General features: G+C 51.7%; 1 protein-coding gene across 2 annotated transcripts in view; it reads right to left on the bottom strand.

Moving 5' to 3' along the window:
* Positions 1 to 15,758, bottom strand: part of LOC137626005 (acyl-CoA-binding domain-containing protein 5-like) — a 366,138-nt gene that overhangs the window by 281,049 nt on the left and 69,331 nt on the right. Inside the window, exon 1 of one of the 2 annotated variants that reach the window (XM_068357101.1) lies at positions 5,383 to 5,557. The exons of the other annotated variant lie outside the window; for it this stretch is intronic. Coding sequence (XP_068213202.1) covers positions 5,383 to 5,443 — 61 coding nt within the window. The 5' untranslated portion in view covers positions 5,444 to 5,557. Of the gene's footprint in view, positions 1 to 5,382; positions 5,558 to 15,758 lie in introns of those variants that run through there. 2 annotated transcript variants of the gene reach the window in all.

Raw genomic sequence — 15,758 nt, 5'->3', positions numbered from 1 at the left:
TCAGGGGAGGAAGAGATGTTATGAACAGGACGCGATATCCTTGGCTGATCACGAAGATCGTCCAGGAATCGGCCCCGAGTTGCTGCCACCTTTTCGCGCTACTTTGGAGGCATCCCCCCACTGGTGGACATGCGGGGGGGACTGCCAATCCTAGCGTTTGCGGCCGCTCCCCCTAGGATTTTTGCCTCCCCTGGAGGACTTCTTGCCTCTCATGTCCTTGACGGGAAAGGGCTGTTTGGACACCGCTGCCTTTGCTGCTATAGCTGGCTTTGTCGTCTTTGCAGGGCGAGGTTGTTGAGGTGCTGGAGGCTTATAGGGCTTCGACGTTAAAGCCCTTTGGAGGAGGGAGTCCTGGTTGGACTTCCTTCATCTCTCAGCCGCCTGCTCTACATCTTTCGGCTCAAACAGACTACTCCCCAAAAGGGAGGAATGTCTGAGCTTACTGACCTCGGTGTAGGAGACCGAGTTGAATCTTTCAGACACTGTATCACGGCGTTTCAGGATAGTGTTAGCCCACAAGTTCGAGACTTGTGGGCCAGAAACTCGATGGTACGAGTGCCTGAAAGAAGGAAGGTCTCCAAGGCCTTCCTGGTACTCTCCTTAAACAAGTCTTCGGATCGTATCAGGATGCCAAGAGATCCTAGCCAGATATCCAGCCACGAAGTGGCCTGCATGGCACACTTCGCTACCTTCTCCTGGCAGAGAATCTCCGAGGCCGAGAACGACACTGGCCGGTTGGAGAGTCTCTCGAGAGGGACTCCCCTGGAGAGCTCTTCCACCGAGTGGTGGAGGGGAAGAGCTAAACAGGACTCCTCAATGATTTTAAAGTACCTCCTTTGGTAGACGCGAGGAGGTGGGAGGAGTTTGTTTCCGGCGCTGGAACGGCTGGAGGAGGCTAGCTCGGAGAGCTGGCTCTCGACCTTATCTCTGGCACTCTTAACCCCCTGGGACCAGGGCAAAGCCCTGCTGGTTTTAAGGGGCTTTTGAGTACCAAAGACTCGGTCCAGAACCGTGTCCTTGCCCTCTCGAGGAGGAATCTCCGGATCCAAAAATCCGTTAAGGTTCCTCATCAGAGTCAAAACTTGCCAAAAGGCATGCTCCAACTCCTGTGGCTCTCCTCCTGATGGACTAGCAGCAAGGTCTCCAGTCCCCAAAGGCTCTTCTTGGGGGGACTCGTGGACGTTCTCCGCGGGCTTAGCTGGTTCTGGTCTGATCCTCAAAGAAGATTTCGGAACCGTCTTGGAGTCCTTCGAATCCCTCCTGAGAGGGATGCAGGATTCCAACATAGATAGTGGGGGGCTCTTCTCCGCCTCCACCCGAGGAGACTTCTAGGCGCGAGCTGGGGTTTCTCCCATTGGTGCGATGGGAGAACGCCTCACCTCACGAGAATCCCCTGAGGACGGAAAACCCTCATCCACAGGGGATGGAGAGAAAGTCTGGGGAGGGGAGGGAACCTTCCTCGACGGCTTCCAGGGAACCAGTTTCGCCCTTGGAGAAGTAACCACGGCGTCCACTCCTCTCTTCCTCTTCAGGGGAGCCGAGATAGCTGCTGATTTGAGACCTAGTTCAGAGAAAGCGGGCTTGAAAGCCTGCGCAACCGCTCTGATCAAGGACCCAAACCAGGGCAGCCGACTGACAGCAGCGCTGTCAGAGACACCCTCTGGAGGGAAGGGGATCGTGAGATCCCTAGGAGTAGAAACTACAAGTGGGTCTGCCTGAAAGGAAAAAGCTGTAGAAGAAAAGATCCTGGACCTGTCCGGAGATTTTCCTCCCTCCGTTGGGCGCGCTGTCCTGCGCTTACGAGGGGGGGGGGGGAACGCGATGAAGATGACCTGACGCGTCGTACTGCCGGATTCTGTGTGGGAACGCGCTGTGGGTCGCGCTGGGCATCGCACTGGGTATCGCGCTCGCGCGATAGGCCATTGCCTAGCTCGGGAGGCGATTGCTTGCGCGCGCGTGGGCACGCGGGGTGAGCGAGCGAGGGCGGGCGGGCGGGCGGGCGGGCGGGCGGGCGGGCGGGCGGGCGGGCGGGCGGGCGGGCGAGCGAGGGCGAGCGAGGGCGGGCGAGCGAGGGCGGGCGGGCGGGCGGGCGGGCGGGCGGCGGGCGGGCGGGCGGGGGCGGGCGAGCGAGGGCGGGCGGGCGGGCGGGCGAGCGAGGGCGGGCGGGCGAGGGCGGGCGGGCGGGCGAGGGCGGGCGGGCGGGCGAGGGCGGGCGGGCGGGCGGGCGGGCGGGCGAGGGCGGGCGGGCGGGCGAGGGCGGGCGGGCGGGCGAGGGCGGGCGGGCGGGCGGGCGAGGGCGGGCGGGCGAGGGCGGGCGAGGGAGGGCGCGCGGGCGAGGGCGCGCGGGTGAGGGCGCGAGGGCGCGCGGGCGAGGGCGCGCGGGCGAGGGCGCGCGGGCGAGGGCGCGGGCGGGGCGGGCGGGCGGGCGCGGGCGGGCGGGCGGGCGGGCGAGGGCGCGGGCGGGCGGGCGGGCGGGCGCGGGCGGGCGAGGGCGCGGGCGGGCGGGCGGGCGGGCGTGGGCGGGCGAGGCCGCGTGGGCGGGCGAGCGATGGCGCACAGGCGAACGATGGCGCACAGGCGAACGATGGCGCGTAGGCGAGCGGTGGTGCGTAGGCGAGGGGGCGCGTTGGCGCGTAGGAGAGTTCACGCGTTGGCGCGTGGCCGAACGATGGCGCGCAGGAGAAGGAGCTCATGGGCGCGTGGGCGCGTAGGTGTCAGGGCGCGTGGGCGCGTAGGTGACGGGGCGCGTTGGTGCGCGTTCCGGAGACCTCGGATGGAGTGCAGCCACAGGATGTTGAAGGGCCTGTAAGGGCGAAGCCGTAGGGCGTGTGCGTGCAGGGGGAATATCCCTAGCGCGCGCAGGAGGGCGCTCATCAGGAACAGAAGTTCTGGCAGTGGGCGCGCAATGGAGACTGCGGGCGATGGCGCGTAGGCAAGGGATGGCGAGCAGGCGAGGTCTGATGGTGAGTCGGCGATCATGGAGGAGAGCGCTGGCGAGCAGGAGAGGAAGAAGACTTCTCTTTGGAGCCCTGATCCGAAGATCGAGAGCGAGCAGGCGAGCGATGACGAGCAGGCAAGCGTTGGCGAGCAGGCAAGCACTGGCGAGCAGGAGAGCGCTGGCGAGCAGGAGAGCGCTGGCAAGCAGGAGAGCACTGACGAGCAGGAGAGCGCTGTCGCGCAGGAGATCGCTGACGAGCAGGAGAGCGCTGATGAGCAGGAGACCGAGGGCGTTCATGGCGTGTATCAGGCCGAGGGCATGCAGAGGCCCGTTGGCGAGCAGGAGATCGTAAGCGCGTAGTCTCTGGAAGTGCAGGGCGAACAGGAGATCATGGGCGTTCAGGAGCTCGTGGGCGGGCAGGAGAGCGCTGGCGAGATGAGACAGCAACCAGTGAGCGCTTGCGCGCAGTAATGCTCTGGCGCGCAGGTGAACGTTGGCGCGCAGGTGAACGTTGGCGCGCAGGTGAACGTTGGCGCACAGGGGAAACCTGGCGCCTAAGGGACTTACATACAATGTGTGAAAGCCCCTTTTGCCCCGAAGGGACCGGTGCCCGTTTGAAAATGGGATGGGTGGTCGCCCACAGCGCGTCAGCAGCCAGGAAAGGTGAAGGCAGGTCAGCAGGTCTGGCAGGCGTAGGAGATCGCGAACGATCTGCGGAGAGGTCCAGGTCCAAGGAAGTAGCAGGAACGGTAGCTGAAGGACAAGGTTACTCTGCGGGGGACTGCGAGGATGAAGATCCGAAGAGGCGCCTCCTAACACCCTTGTGAGAAGAAGGAAGACCTCGGCAACGAAGAGGAAGGCGAGCCTTACGTCGGATACGTCCTCTGGGAGCAGCAGGCAAACCATCGGCAGTCCTCCGAAGACGAGTCTCTGTCAGTGAACTCCCCCGGGGGGGAGAACCACCCGCAGGAGAGACCGTTGGACTTAGTTCCTCCCTCGAAGGATGTTCGGAGGGGGGAGCTAAGCCTTCAGCTACAACAGGAACAGGGGTTTGAACACTCTCATTGGAAGTGTTTGCCACAACAGCCTCGACAATAGACAGAGGGTCAACCTCTGCTACTGCCGGTGACTGTTTGACAGCTACTCCCAACCTGATCATGTCAAACAGGGCTTCCTTGGAGGGCGAACCCTGAAGCCCCAAGGAAGCCCAAAGCTGCAAAAGATCATCATTATTTACATCAGGAGAAATAATTAAATCCTCCCCCGGGGGAGGAGGAGGAGCTGCCTCGCTATGGGAGGCAACTCCCTCTCCCAAAACCCAAGATCGGTCAACAACAGTACGGCCTACGCTACCACTCGACGCCGACCGAGTGGGAGCTTCGGAGGAGGTTTGGGCTACGGAAGAAGAGTCCTTAGGATTTTCCTTCTTCAAAGAAACCTTTGAAGGAGAAATATCCAGTTTGGACTTCTTCCGGCGCCGAGAAAACCTCTCCCACTGGGAGGTAGGCCACTCCCTACATTCCATACATACGTTATCACTTTCACACCGCTGACCCCTACAATAAGGGCATAAGGTGTGAGGATCCGTCTCGATGGAAGACATGAGGGTCCCATAAGGGCAGTCAGGTAACACAGGGCACTTCCACATTGTAGAGGCCAACTTCACAACACTCTAGAAAAGAGAAAGTAAAAGCAATGATTAATGGCTGTCGTGTAAGCGAGGGTGATAGAGGACACGTCCGTCTAGCACCCGAGCCGTAAGCAAAGTGAAGCTTACAAAACAGGTGTGTGAGGGGGGGAGGGTAGCTAACTACCCTCCCTATCCCCCGCTAACTAGCGGTGGGGTAATAATCCCTCGTTAAATTTTTATGGCTCGTCCTTTCAGCTACGCCGAAAGTAATTACCCACTTTAAATAGCGTGGTTTGTATTCCAGTTACGGAACAAACATTAATCCCAGAAAGAGCAAGCAAAAAATTATAACAACTAAAATTACAGAGGCAGCAAAAATACTTATCTGGGGCTAAAGTCAAAACTAAGTGTCTTGCTGACAGACAGGTGAAAAGGACTTCCACTCCACCTATTGGTAGTTAACTATCTTGTTAAATTTTAACAGCCATTCCAGCTTCCCAGAACTCCTACTCCTACTTGAGGACAATTGTTTGTATTTGTGGAGGAATATTTCTCATTTTCAATAACCAATTAACAAATCTTTCGAAATTGAAGCATTAAGATTGGAGTTCTATCCGGGCATTTTTGACTGAAGTTCAAACACAACACATACTTCCCTAATATTTAGATGACCAAAAAACAAAAATGTTTCAAAGGCTTGCCACATTGACAACAGAACTGTTTCCAAAATTTTATATACAATACAGACACCACATTCTCAACATATGTTAAAATAAAAAAAGTATCAAAATTGCCAAGCTAAAATCCTACATACCATCTTTAGGAAGTGATTTTATGAGATTGACGCAAGCATTAAACTTTTCTTCAATTTCCATGGTTAGTTTTTATATTGGTTTCCAGCACAACAATGTACCAAAAGTGGTAAGCTATTCTTCCCACTTCAAAAATTAAACTATAGTACTCAAGTTTGGAACCAAATGAACTCTAAATTTAAATAGGTTTTAAAGTAAGATGACATATGATAAAGGTATCTTATCTAATGTGTATCAGCAAATACTGACTGTACTTCAACCACACTATCACTTAAAAGATTAATAAGATTACATGACCTTGTGAGTTTGTTTGCAGTCAATTAGTTAATTTCTTAGTGAAAAGATATGTAACCATATTTTCTTGCCATAAAATCTAATAATCTATGGGATTAGTTTTAATAAAAAATGAAGAAAACAATAAAACTCTAGTTATTTAATATCACAATTTCTTAAACTGATTTTTATTTTTCTCAACTATACAATTGATTGATTGATTACAAGTTATCTGGCACCCTGACATCTCTGGTCATTGATGCCGATATTATATGTTATAAATAAATAAATATTAATTCAGTTTAAAACAATAAAAGCGAAGATGACCTTTTAACAGTTAGATAGCTTTCAGAAGACCTGCATCTGAAATAAATTTTTCTGGGTCGAACCTGTGGCGCCGGGCGAAAAGTCTGTTTTATTATTCCCGTCTGGCCTGTCATGGCGGCCATTGTTTGTTCACTTGTTTGGGAATTCATCTTTATCTGCCCGTTTAGTACTCTGTCACTTAGGTTCTTGGTTAAGTCCCTGGCCTTATGCCTTTAGAACCGTTATTATTTTTATTTTTATTTTTTTTTTTGTGTATTTATGCTCATGGTACTTTTTGCAAGTAAGTCCAGCCTACGATCGAGATAGCGATTTAGCTTTGTTTTTGTTTAGTAACCGCCCGAGGCGTTCGTCACTCGACTCGGTTAAAGGAACAGTGCTATTTATTTTAAGTTTTAACGGATGCTATTCTTCGATCGTAGTATTATATGGATGTACATTTTTATTTTATACGTTTATAATAGTGTTTTGTGATTTTTAGTCCTGTTTTTGTATCCAAGAGAGCGGGAGATTGGGGTCCCCGTTTTCTGTTCGCAGTCACGAGTTACCCCTTTCTCTCGTTTTCTTTCTTAGCTCCGGTGGGGGAGTGGATTTCCCGTTTTCCGTTTTGTGCGTTCAGCGGGTTCTCCCTCCCTCACCTCTCCCCCTCTGGGTGGATGATAACTTACGAGTTATTTATTTTTCGTGTCTTTTCAATTGTTAGCGTTATTTTGGTCCGTGTTTCGTCCTCTCCCCGTTACGGCTCGGGAGTAGTTATGAACGTTATCCACTCCGCCTTGAGTTATACTCCGCCACGAGGGATTCTCAATAACTTTCGTTCTATTGTTATATTTATATTGTTTACTACATGGGACGGGCTTCATATTGTTTAGATAAGACCCTCCGGTGGCCCTTACTTCGGTCTCAGGCCACGGCCATATCCACAATAGCCTTTGTTATTACAACTGTGTTGTTATTCACAATAATTATTCAGGACCTTTCTTCTCCCTCCGGCCTCACCGGAGATCGTAAATACGCTTTACTATAATCTAAGCTTTAGTCTTTAGCTACGACTTAGCTTTTTATCTTTCACAATTGAATTATTAGCCACAATTGAATTATTCAGGGCATCTCATTATCCTCCGGCGTCACCGGAGGTCGCCCAAACACTTAACACTTAAAGTTGCCTTAGCTAATTAGCTAAGGCTCCTTTATTCAGGACATTTCATTACGATCCGGCCTCACCGGAGCTCCGGCTTCACCGGAGGTCGCCCATACACTTCACACTTATATTTGCCTTGCCTTTAGCTAAGGCTGGTGTTTGTATTTATTTTAAGGGCATGTCACTGCTTCCCCGACCCTTGGAGGTCGGCGGATTACTTTAAGCTTATTATCCTTATGTCATTAACAGACATTGGGTGCATTACAAATATACAGACAATTGAATTTTAAAGTGCCAACAATGGTATGGGGCAGTATCAACTTAAAGTTAATAGTTAGTTGTTTGGTCAATGCAATATGGGTGCTTAGGTAATTCAGTGAGTGCCAGAACTCTAAAATAATAGGTTTTTATCCCTTATCAGAGTTTCAAGCATCACCAGACTCATGTCTCCTTTCTTTTACAGAAGGCCCGTTGTACTGCTGAAGGATGCTCTGCCTCGTTCAGCGACCCCGTTGGGCATGACCTCTGCCGGTCTCATGCTCACTGCTCCATTCCCTTTATCCAGGAACCGGGACAGGCCCAATACCCAGTGTGGTTCCCGGATTTGTGCTCGTTCTGTTACGAGTTGTCGTCAGTTCTGCTGAATGATGATGTAAGTGGGTTTTCCCTTTGTTCCTTATTTCTCGTTGGCAGACACTAATATAGACATGAATATGATATACACAGTATATTTAGGAGGGCAAACCCCCTCCTCCATCACTAATCACTGCAAATCTTACAGGCCGATGATGTCTCTCTTCGGTCAGCAAGGGCTACTCTTCGGCCGTGGGTGTCGGGCTTTGGCAGGAATGCCCCGTCTGGCGCTCCCTATCTCCTCGATGGGGATATGGCCTCCCGTCTCTTCCCAGGCTCGACTACTGCTGCAGTCTCTCCTGACCTTGCTGCCCCTTTAATTGAAGAAGTCAGGGCTACCATTTCCGTGGAGGACGAAACCCTCGTACCGATGGACATGGCTGGTCTGGATATAGACGTAGAACCCAGGGACGAGCAGGTAAGTGGTGCCGAGTTGGTGGAAACCCTTTTCTCTCCTACTCCCTCTTCTACCTCTTCCTTTCTAGGTTTTGATAACTCTAAGGCTTCTCCTCGGGATCCCTCTGCCTCCGTACGACCCAAGGTGAAGCCACTTCGAACTTATAAGACTTCAGCTTTGCCAGTATCAACGTCACCGGTCCCCGGACCCTCGACAGCTCCTGATATTCATATTGCTCCTCGTAAAACCACTACTCCTAAGAAGTCTAAGTCTACCAAATCCAAGAAAAAACCAACGGGTGACTTTCAGGTACCCTGGGCTGATCTCCTCCCCATCCAACTGATCAAAGGATTGGTCAGGGATCAAGTTCAACATCACTCTGGTGCAATAACAGAGATTAAGGATATGATGGCTACTCTGATCCGCGCCGGAACTCAGTTCCCTCCCCCTTCTGCCCCAGACGCATCGAAGCTGCCGCCCTTCGATAAAAACAATCCTTGGCGGTTTGCTTTGCATGCTCCATTCGTAGATGGCTCCCTAACTCTGGAGGGCATGGGCACCCGCCCTCTAGAGGACCTGGAGTTCTATCCCCCGGACCTAGCATTCCCGTTCAATGGTTTTGTACGGTTAAAGGAACATGCATTGGTCCGTATGGACAAGGTACCGAAGGAAACGGTCATATTTCCAAAAGAGCAGGCCCAGGCTATCTGGGCCAGAACACTATCAGAGTGGGGGTGTATTAACTCCAAGCTCACCCCTCACAAGGGTTCCTACACTATTTTTACGACAGCGGCCTCCATCTCTTTGCCGCTCATAGACAAAGTCACAGAGCTGACTATACAGGCCATCAAAGAAGGCTCTTCCATGCCGGCTCTCAAGGAGACGGACCCCACCTCTTTGCTTATTCCGGGTTCCTCGGCAGCCTGGGATGCTGCGGCCTCTACCTTCACGGTGGGGAAACTAGACCCGGACTGTGCCTCTACTCTTTTCTCTGAGAAGCTTCCCAGATTAATAGAGAGTCTTCTCAAAACTGAGTTCGAGACCCGTACTAGACTTGCTAGGTCCCTCCAATCCATCACCTCCATGGAGTCCCTTGCATCTCTTTACCCAGAGGAAACGCTGTTCAGAGTCGCCACAAAGAACCAGCTGCTATCCTACCAAATAGATCTCCATGACTTCTGGTCAGCACGGGTTAGTTGCAGGAAGTTCGTTCTGTCGGAGGCCACCATCAGGCATGAGCCGAACAGACTGATAGCTTCCTCCTGCTGGGGTAAGACCCTCTTCCCTCAGACCGAGGTGGATAAGGTTCTTCAGGACGCAGCGAGGGCAAACCAGAATTTGCAGGTAAGGTGGGGTCTCTCAGCCAAAAAGAGGTTCGAACCCCAGAGACACACATTCTTCAAGAAGAAGCTGAGGTTTAGTCCTTACAAAGCGGCCCGGGGTACCTCGTCCCCACAGCCTTCCGCGGCCTCGACTTCTCGACAACAGGCTCCTCCTCAGCAGGTAGTCTACCTCGCTGCTCCCCCTGGTACACAGCCCAACCCCTCTTGGATGCCCTCACCTGCATACAACCCTGCCTACGAACCCTCCGGTTCCTTTCGTGGATACCAAAGAGGGAGTTCCAGAGGTAGAGGACAGTTCCGCCAACGCGGCGGGCCCAGAGCAAGGGGTTCCCGTGGAGGGAGGGGCCCTAAGTTCACTCCCTCCCAATGATGTGATGCCGGTAGGAGGGAGACTTTATCACTTCCGGGATCATTGGACCTTCAGTCCATGGGCTCACAGCATAATATCAAGGGGCTTGGGTTGGAAATGGTCACAGGGATCCCCTCCTCCACCGGTGACCTTCTTCCAGAGACCCACTCCCATCCTGGAAGAGTACACTGCGGAGTTACTCAAGAAGAGAGCAATCAAGCGGGTTCGATCCCTGAAGTTCCAAGGCCGCCTGTTTACAGTCCCGAAGAAAGACTCGTCGGCGTTGAGGGTAGTTCTGGACTTGTCGAAGCTCAACTCTTACATCCTTTGCGACAAGTTCCGTATGCTGACTATCTCTCAGGTACGGACCTTACTTCCCCGTGGGGCCGTCACCACCTCTATCGATCTTACCGACGCCTATTATCATGTCCCAGTAGCTCGAAACTTCTCTCCTTATCTAGGCTTCCGTCTCGGCAAGAGAGCCTTCGCATTCAAAGTCATGCCCTTCGGTCTCAGCATTGCCCCCAGGGTATTCACGAAACTGGGGGAGACGGTGCTCGAGCAACTCAGACACCAAGGGATACAAATCGTCGCCTATCTGGACGATTGGCTCATTTGGGCCCAGTCGCACCAGGAATGCAAAAGAGCTACGTCGAAGGTACTCCATTTTCTCGCCAAACTGGGCTTCCAAGTCAACCTCCGGAAGTCCCGCCTACAACCATCAAGCCTCTTCGAATGGTTAGGCATCCGTTGGGACCTCTCAAAGCACAAGCTCTCCCTTCCTCCCAAGAAGGTGAGGGAGATAGCTTCCAAGGTCAGGAACTTTCTCAAACACAAACAGGTGTCCAGAAGAGCTTTAGAACGGGTCCTCGGCCTACTCTAGTTTGCCTCACTGACCGATCTCCTATTAAAAGCCAAACTCAAAGACATCAATCGAGTTTGGAGAAAGAGGGCGACAATACCTTTAAGAGACAAGACCTCGAAGATCCCCTCTGTCTTGAAAATGAGACTACAACCATGGTCCGATCGGAGGAACCTCTCCAAGTCGGTTCCTCTACAGTTCCCCTCTCCACAAGTGACAATTCATACCGACGCGTCTCTGAGTGGTTGGGGGGGTTACTCCCAACATCAGATGTGTCAGGGCTCTTGGTCACCCGCCATGAGACAGTTCCATATCAATGTTCTCGAAGCCATGGCGGTGTTCTTGACCCTGAAGAGAATCTCCCCTCCGAGGTCGACCCACATCAGAGTAGTCTCAGACAGCACGGCCGTAGTACACTGCCTCAACAGGGGGGGGGTCCAAATCACCCAACCTGAATCAGATCCTGGTCACTATCTTCACCTTGGCAGCCGACAAAGACTGGTTCCTGTCAGCAACTCACCTAGCAGGAGTCCAGAATGTGATAGCAGATGCATTATCCAGGACGAGCCCACTGGAATCGGAGTGGTCCCTGGACATGCACTCCTTCCGGTGGATACTCAGGCTGGTTCCAGGTCTCCAGGTAGATCTATTCGCGACCCGACTCAATCACAAACTCCCGTGTTATGTGACACCGAACCTGGACCCTCAGGCTTATGCCATGGACGCATTAACCCTGGATTGGAACCATTGGCAGAAGATCTTCTTATTCCCTCCAGTGAATCTTCTACTGAAAGTCTTGCACAAACTCCGCTCCTTCAACGGGGTAGTAGCTTTAGTGGCACCTCACTGGCCAAAGAGCAGTTGGTTTTCTCTCCTCCTCGAGTTGAAACTCCGTCCCTTCCGGATCCCATTCCCCAAACTGACCCAGGTGGTCCAAACACGGACTGTGTCAGATTCCTCAAGGATAGCCAAAACCCTAACTTTGTGGATTTCATGAAGTTTGCGGCACGTAGGGACGCAAACATCGACCCAGATAATGTCCTCTTTATAGAATCAGACAAAAGGGACTCAACGATTCGCCAATATGATTCGGCGGTTAAGAAACTAGCGGATTTCTTAAGGACTTCAGACCATTCGGTTATGACTCCTAATTTAGCCATCTCCTTCTTTAGGTCCATTTTTGACAAAGGCCTAGCAGCTAGCACTATAACCACCATTAAGTCAGCTCTGAGGAAAGTCTTCCTGGTTGGGTTTAACATTAACCTGGCGGAGTCTTATTTCTCATCTATTCCAAAAGCATGTGCTAGGCTTCGACCTTCGGTCCGTCCTCAAAAGGTCTCTTGGTCTCTAAATGATGTCCTCAAACTGGCCTCCGACACGGACAACGAATCCTGCTCTTATATCACTCTTCTTAGGAAGACTTTATTTCTAACAGCTTTGGCCTCGGGTTCCAGAATCTCAGAACTAGCAGCTCTCTCACGAAACTCAGAGAACATGGATTTCCTCCCTTCAGGTGAGGTACTTCTTTCACCAGACAGGGCGTTCCTAGCTAAGAACGAGGACCCCCAAAATAGGTGGTCCCCTTGGAAGATTATTCCTCTTCTCCAAGATACTTCTCTATGTCCGGTCACCACTCTCAGGGCCTTTTTAGCCAGGACTGCTACCCGATCGTCTGGCCCCCTGTTTATCAGAGAACAAGGAGGTACCATTTCCATACGTGGCATTAGGCAACAGATCCTATACTTCATTAAACAAGCCAATCCGGGATCATTTCCCCATGCTCATGATATCCGATCGATAGCTACCTCCATCAACTATTTCCAGAATATGGACTTTGATAACCTTAAGAAGTACACGGGTTGGAAATCTCCTATGGTCTTCAAACGCCACTATCTAAAGAACTTACAGGCTCTTAAATATCCAACGGTTGCAGCTGGGAGCCTTATTTCTCCCCATTGATCTTTTGTTCTTCCTTTCATCCATCTCTTCTCTTCTCCCTCCTACCCGCCACTCGCACCACGACGCCGCTTCCTTGGTGGTTCGTTAGCCCTAAGTGTATTACATATTAGGTTAATATGATTGTAACTATTATTGTTTTCCCTTGTTATTAAGTTGGGATATTCTTAGCCATGTCAGTTTTGTTGCATGTTTTCCTCTGATACTCAGAGGTTTCCTTGTTATCATGTTTGTTTATCCTTACTCTCACTATGCCCTGTGGCTAGTTTATATTTTATGCCTACTTACCTGAATTATATATGATTTTCTTTACATGGTGTTGTTTCTCTCCCCTTATTAAATTAGTAGTTATTGTTGGGCTTGGAAGGCATTCTCTGGTACATTTTCGCCCGGCGCCACAGGTTCGACCCAGAAAAGGGATTTTGACGAAGGAAAAATCTATTTCTGGGGAGAGACCTGTGGCGCCCGGCGAAACCCTTCCCCTTATTTTACACGATCCCACCCTTTCCTTTCCAAGCCATCATGGTCAATACAGAAGGATGTTGTTCAGATGGCGCTCGCGTCGTGGCGTGGGTGGTGCGGCGATGGGGATGTGTCTAGGGCCTCTGTATCGGCCCATCCCTTTGGCGAAGGAATTAACTAAATGGAAGACAACCTGTGAATAGTGGATTTCACGCGCCTTTGCTTTATACACGACACCCAAAAGGTGCTCGCGCGAGGGTTGTAACCTCAGCATTCCATGCTTTTATCTTTCTCTGGTATAATTGGAAGGTTTTTATCAGAAAAGGTATACAAGAAGGACTTTTCGCCGGGCGCCACAGGTCTCTCCCCAGAAATAGATTTTTCCTTCGTCAAAATCCCTTAAAAATACCACTACCTGATGGGATTGATGCTATTCCTTAGAATAGAATCAATCTGGCGAATGTTAATCAATGGTTAACGGTTGGGTACCGTGGTTAATGTGCAGTTGGAGAGTGCTCGCAAGTAGTCCCCTGTCGACAAGCCGCTGATTAGGGTTGTCGATCGTTTGCCGAGCACTTTAGTGTAATGGCGAACGGCCAGTAACGAGAAGTGTGTTGTATACCTTCTGATCTAGGGAACTACGGGCAGAGGTTGACTAGTAAGTCCGAGTCACGAACTGCTGGCGAATTGCCGATGATCGGTGAATCGGCAGTCTGTGAGCCGAGGATGGTAACTGACAGGCAGATGAAGGCTGTCTGGTCAGTCAGCCAAGGTAGGTTGGGGTTAATGAGTTGGTAATCTTCTTTGAGAGTCCAGAGAGACAGCAGAATGGTTTAATGATAGTCAGTTGGTGTTGGTAAGCCATTGATGATCACCGATCGATCGCGGACCGGTGATCGGTGAGCTAGAAATCAGCAAGCTGACTATGGTCCCTCCTGGTTGGTCAGAGATCAGCAACCTGACGAGGTATACAAAAATTCCGCTATTGCTGGAATATTGGCATCTAGGGGAGAGATACCTCTCCCACGACACCATAGTCTGGTCTTGTTGAGCACCCTTCTCACCAGACAGAACGGTGGGAAGGCGAAGACGTCGATGTTGTCCCACCGTTCCAGGAAGGCATCTTGCCAGAGTGCCTTGTGGTCCGGGACTGGGGAGTAGTACAGCGGCAGCTTGAAGTTCAAGGCTGTCGCAAACAGGTCCACAAAGTCAGGACTTTGTTGGCTACTAGAGGGTCCAAAGACCACTCGGTACTCACTATCTGCGAGGCTCTGCTCAGACTGTCGGAGCGCACATTCCTTTGCCCGGAATGAAGCGAGCCGATAGTGGTATTGAGTGGAATCGGTTCATCTCAGTATCTCTACTGCAAGATGGGAAAGCTGTTATGAAAAGGTATTTCTCTGCTTGTTGAAATAAGCCACTACCGTGGTGTTGTCGCTCACGGAGTGACCCGCCAGGGATTGTTGGAACTGTTGAAGGGCCAGATATACGGCCTTCATTCCAAGCAGATTGATGTGGAGGTACCTTCTGATTCTGACCATAGGCCTGAGATCCTTTGGTTCAGAACGTGGGTCCCCCCCCCCCCCCTTTTTTTGACGCGTCCGAGAACAGCATCAAATGCGGGGGAAGGACAAGAAGATCCACTCCCTTTCAAAGGTTCCTGTAGGTCAACCACCACTGCGGGTCCATTCGTTCCGCAGGTCCCATAGGGACCAGAGTGTCCGGGGAATCGTTGCCTTGGTTCCACCGGGACTTGAGCCGCCATTGCAGGGATCTCATCCTGAGGCGGCCGTTTGGAACCAGACGGGTCAGGGAGGAAAGGTGACCTAGGAGACGTAACCAAGATTGGGTTGGAAGCACTCCTCGTCTGAGGAAAAGTTCTGCATCTCTCGTCAGCCTTGCTATCCTGTTGTCTGATGGGAAGGCTTGGGAGATTGGTGTCTAATATCATGCCTAAATATCCCAGTTGTTGGGATGGAAGCAGAGAAGACTTCTCGAAATTTGCCATGATCCCTAGATCTTGGCAAAGTCCCAGACGCTTGTCTTGGTGTCGAAGAAGGGTCGATTCCGAGACTGCCGGGGTTAGCCAGTCATCCAGATAGCAAAGGGGATGGATGCCGATCCTGTGTGGCCACGAAGATATCAGGGTGAACATTCTGGTGAACACCTGAAGTGCTGTGGAGAGATCGAAACACAGCACCTTGAACTGGAAGACCTTGTTGTCTAGGCTGAATCTCAAGTACTTCCTGGAAGACGGATGGATTGGGATCTGGAAGAACCCGTCCTTCAGATCCAGTGTGCACCTAAAGTCTTGTGGTCTCACTACAAGTCTGATCGACTCTGCTGTTCCACGCTGAACGAAGTTTGTTCGACAAACTTGTTCAGAGCTGATGACGGGTCTCCAGCCTTCAGATGCTTTCTTTACAAGAAAGAGTCGACTGAAGAAGCCGGGGGGAGCCGTCGACGACCTTATGGAGAGCATCTTTCTAGAGCATGGTCTCGGATTCTGCCCGAAGGGCTAGCCCCTTTGTCGATCCCATGGCATAGGAGCTCAGCGACACTGGATTCGCTGTCAGGGGAGGTAGAGATGTTATGAATGGGACACGATATCCTTGGCTGATCACGGAGATCGTGCAGG

This window comes from Palaemon carinicauda, chromosome 2 (assembly GCF_036898095.1).
Source record: "Palaemon carinicauda isolate YSFRI2023 chromosome 2, ASM3689809v2, whole genome shotgun sequence".
Lineage (NCBI taxonomy): Eukaryota > Metazoa > Arthropoda > Malacostraca > Decapoda > Palaemonidae > Palaemon > Palaemon carinicauda.
The sequence above is the reverse complement of the archived record's forward strand: the minus strand, read 5'-3'. Positions and strand labels throughout refer to the sequence as shown.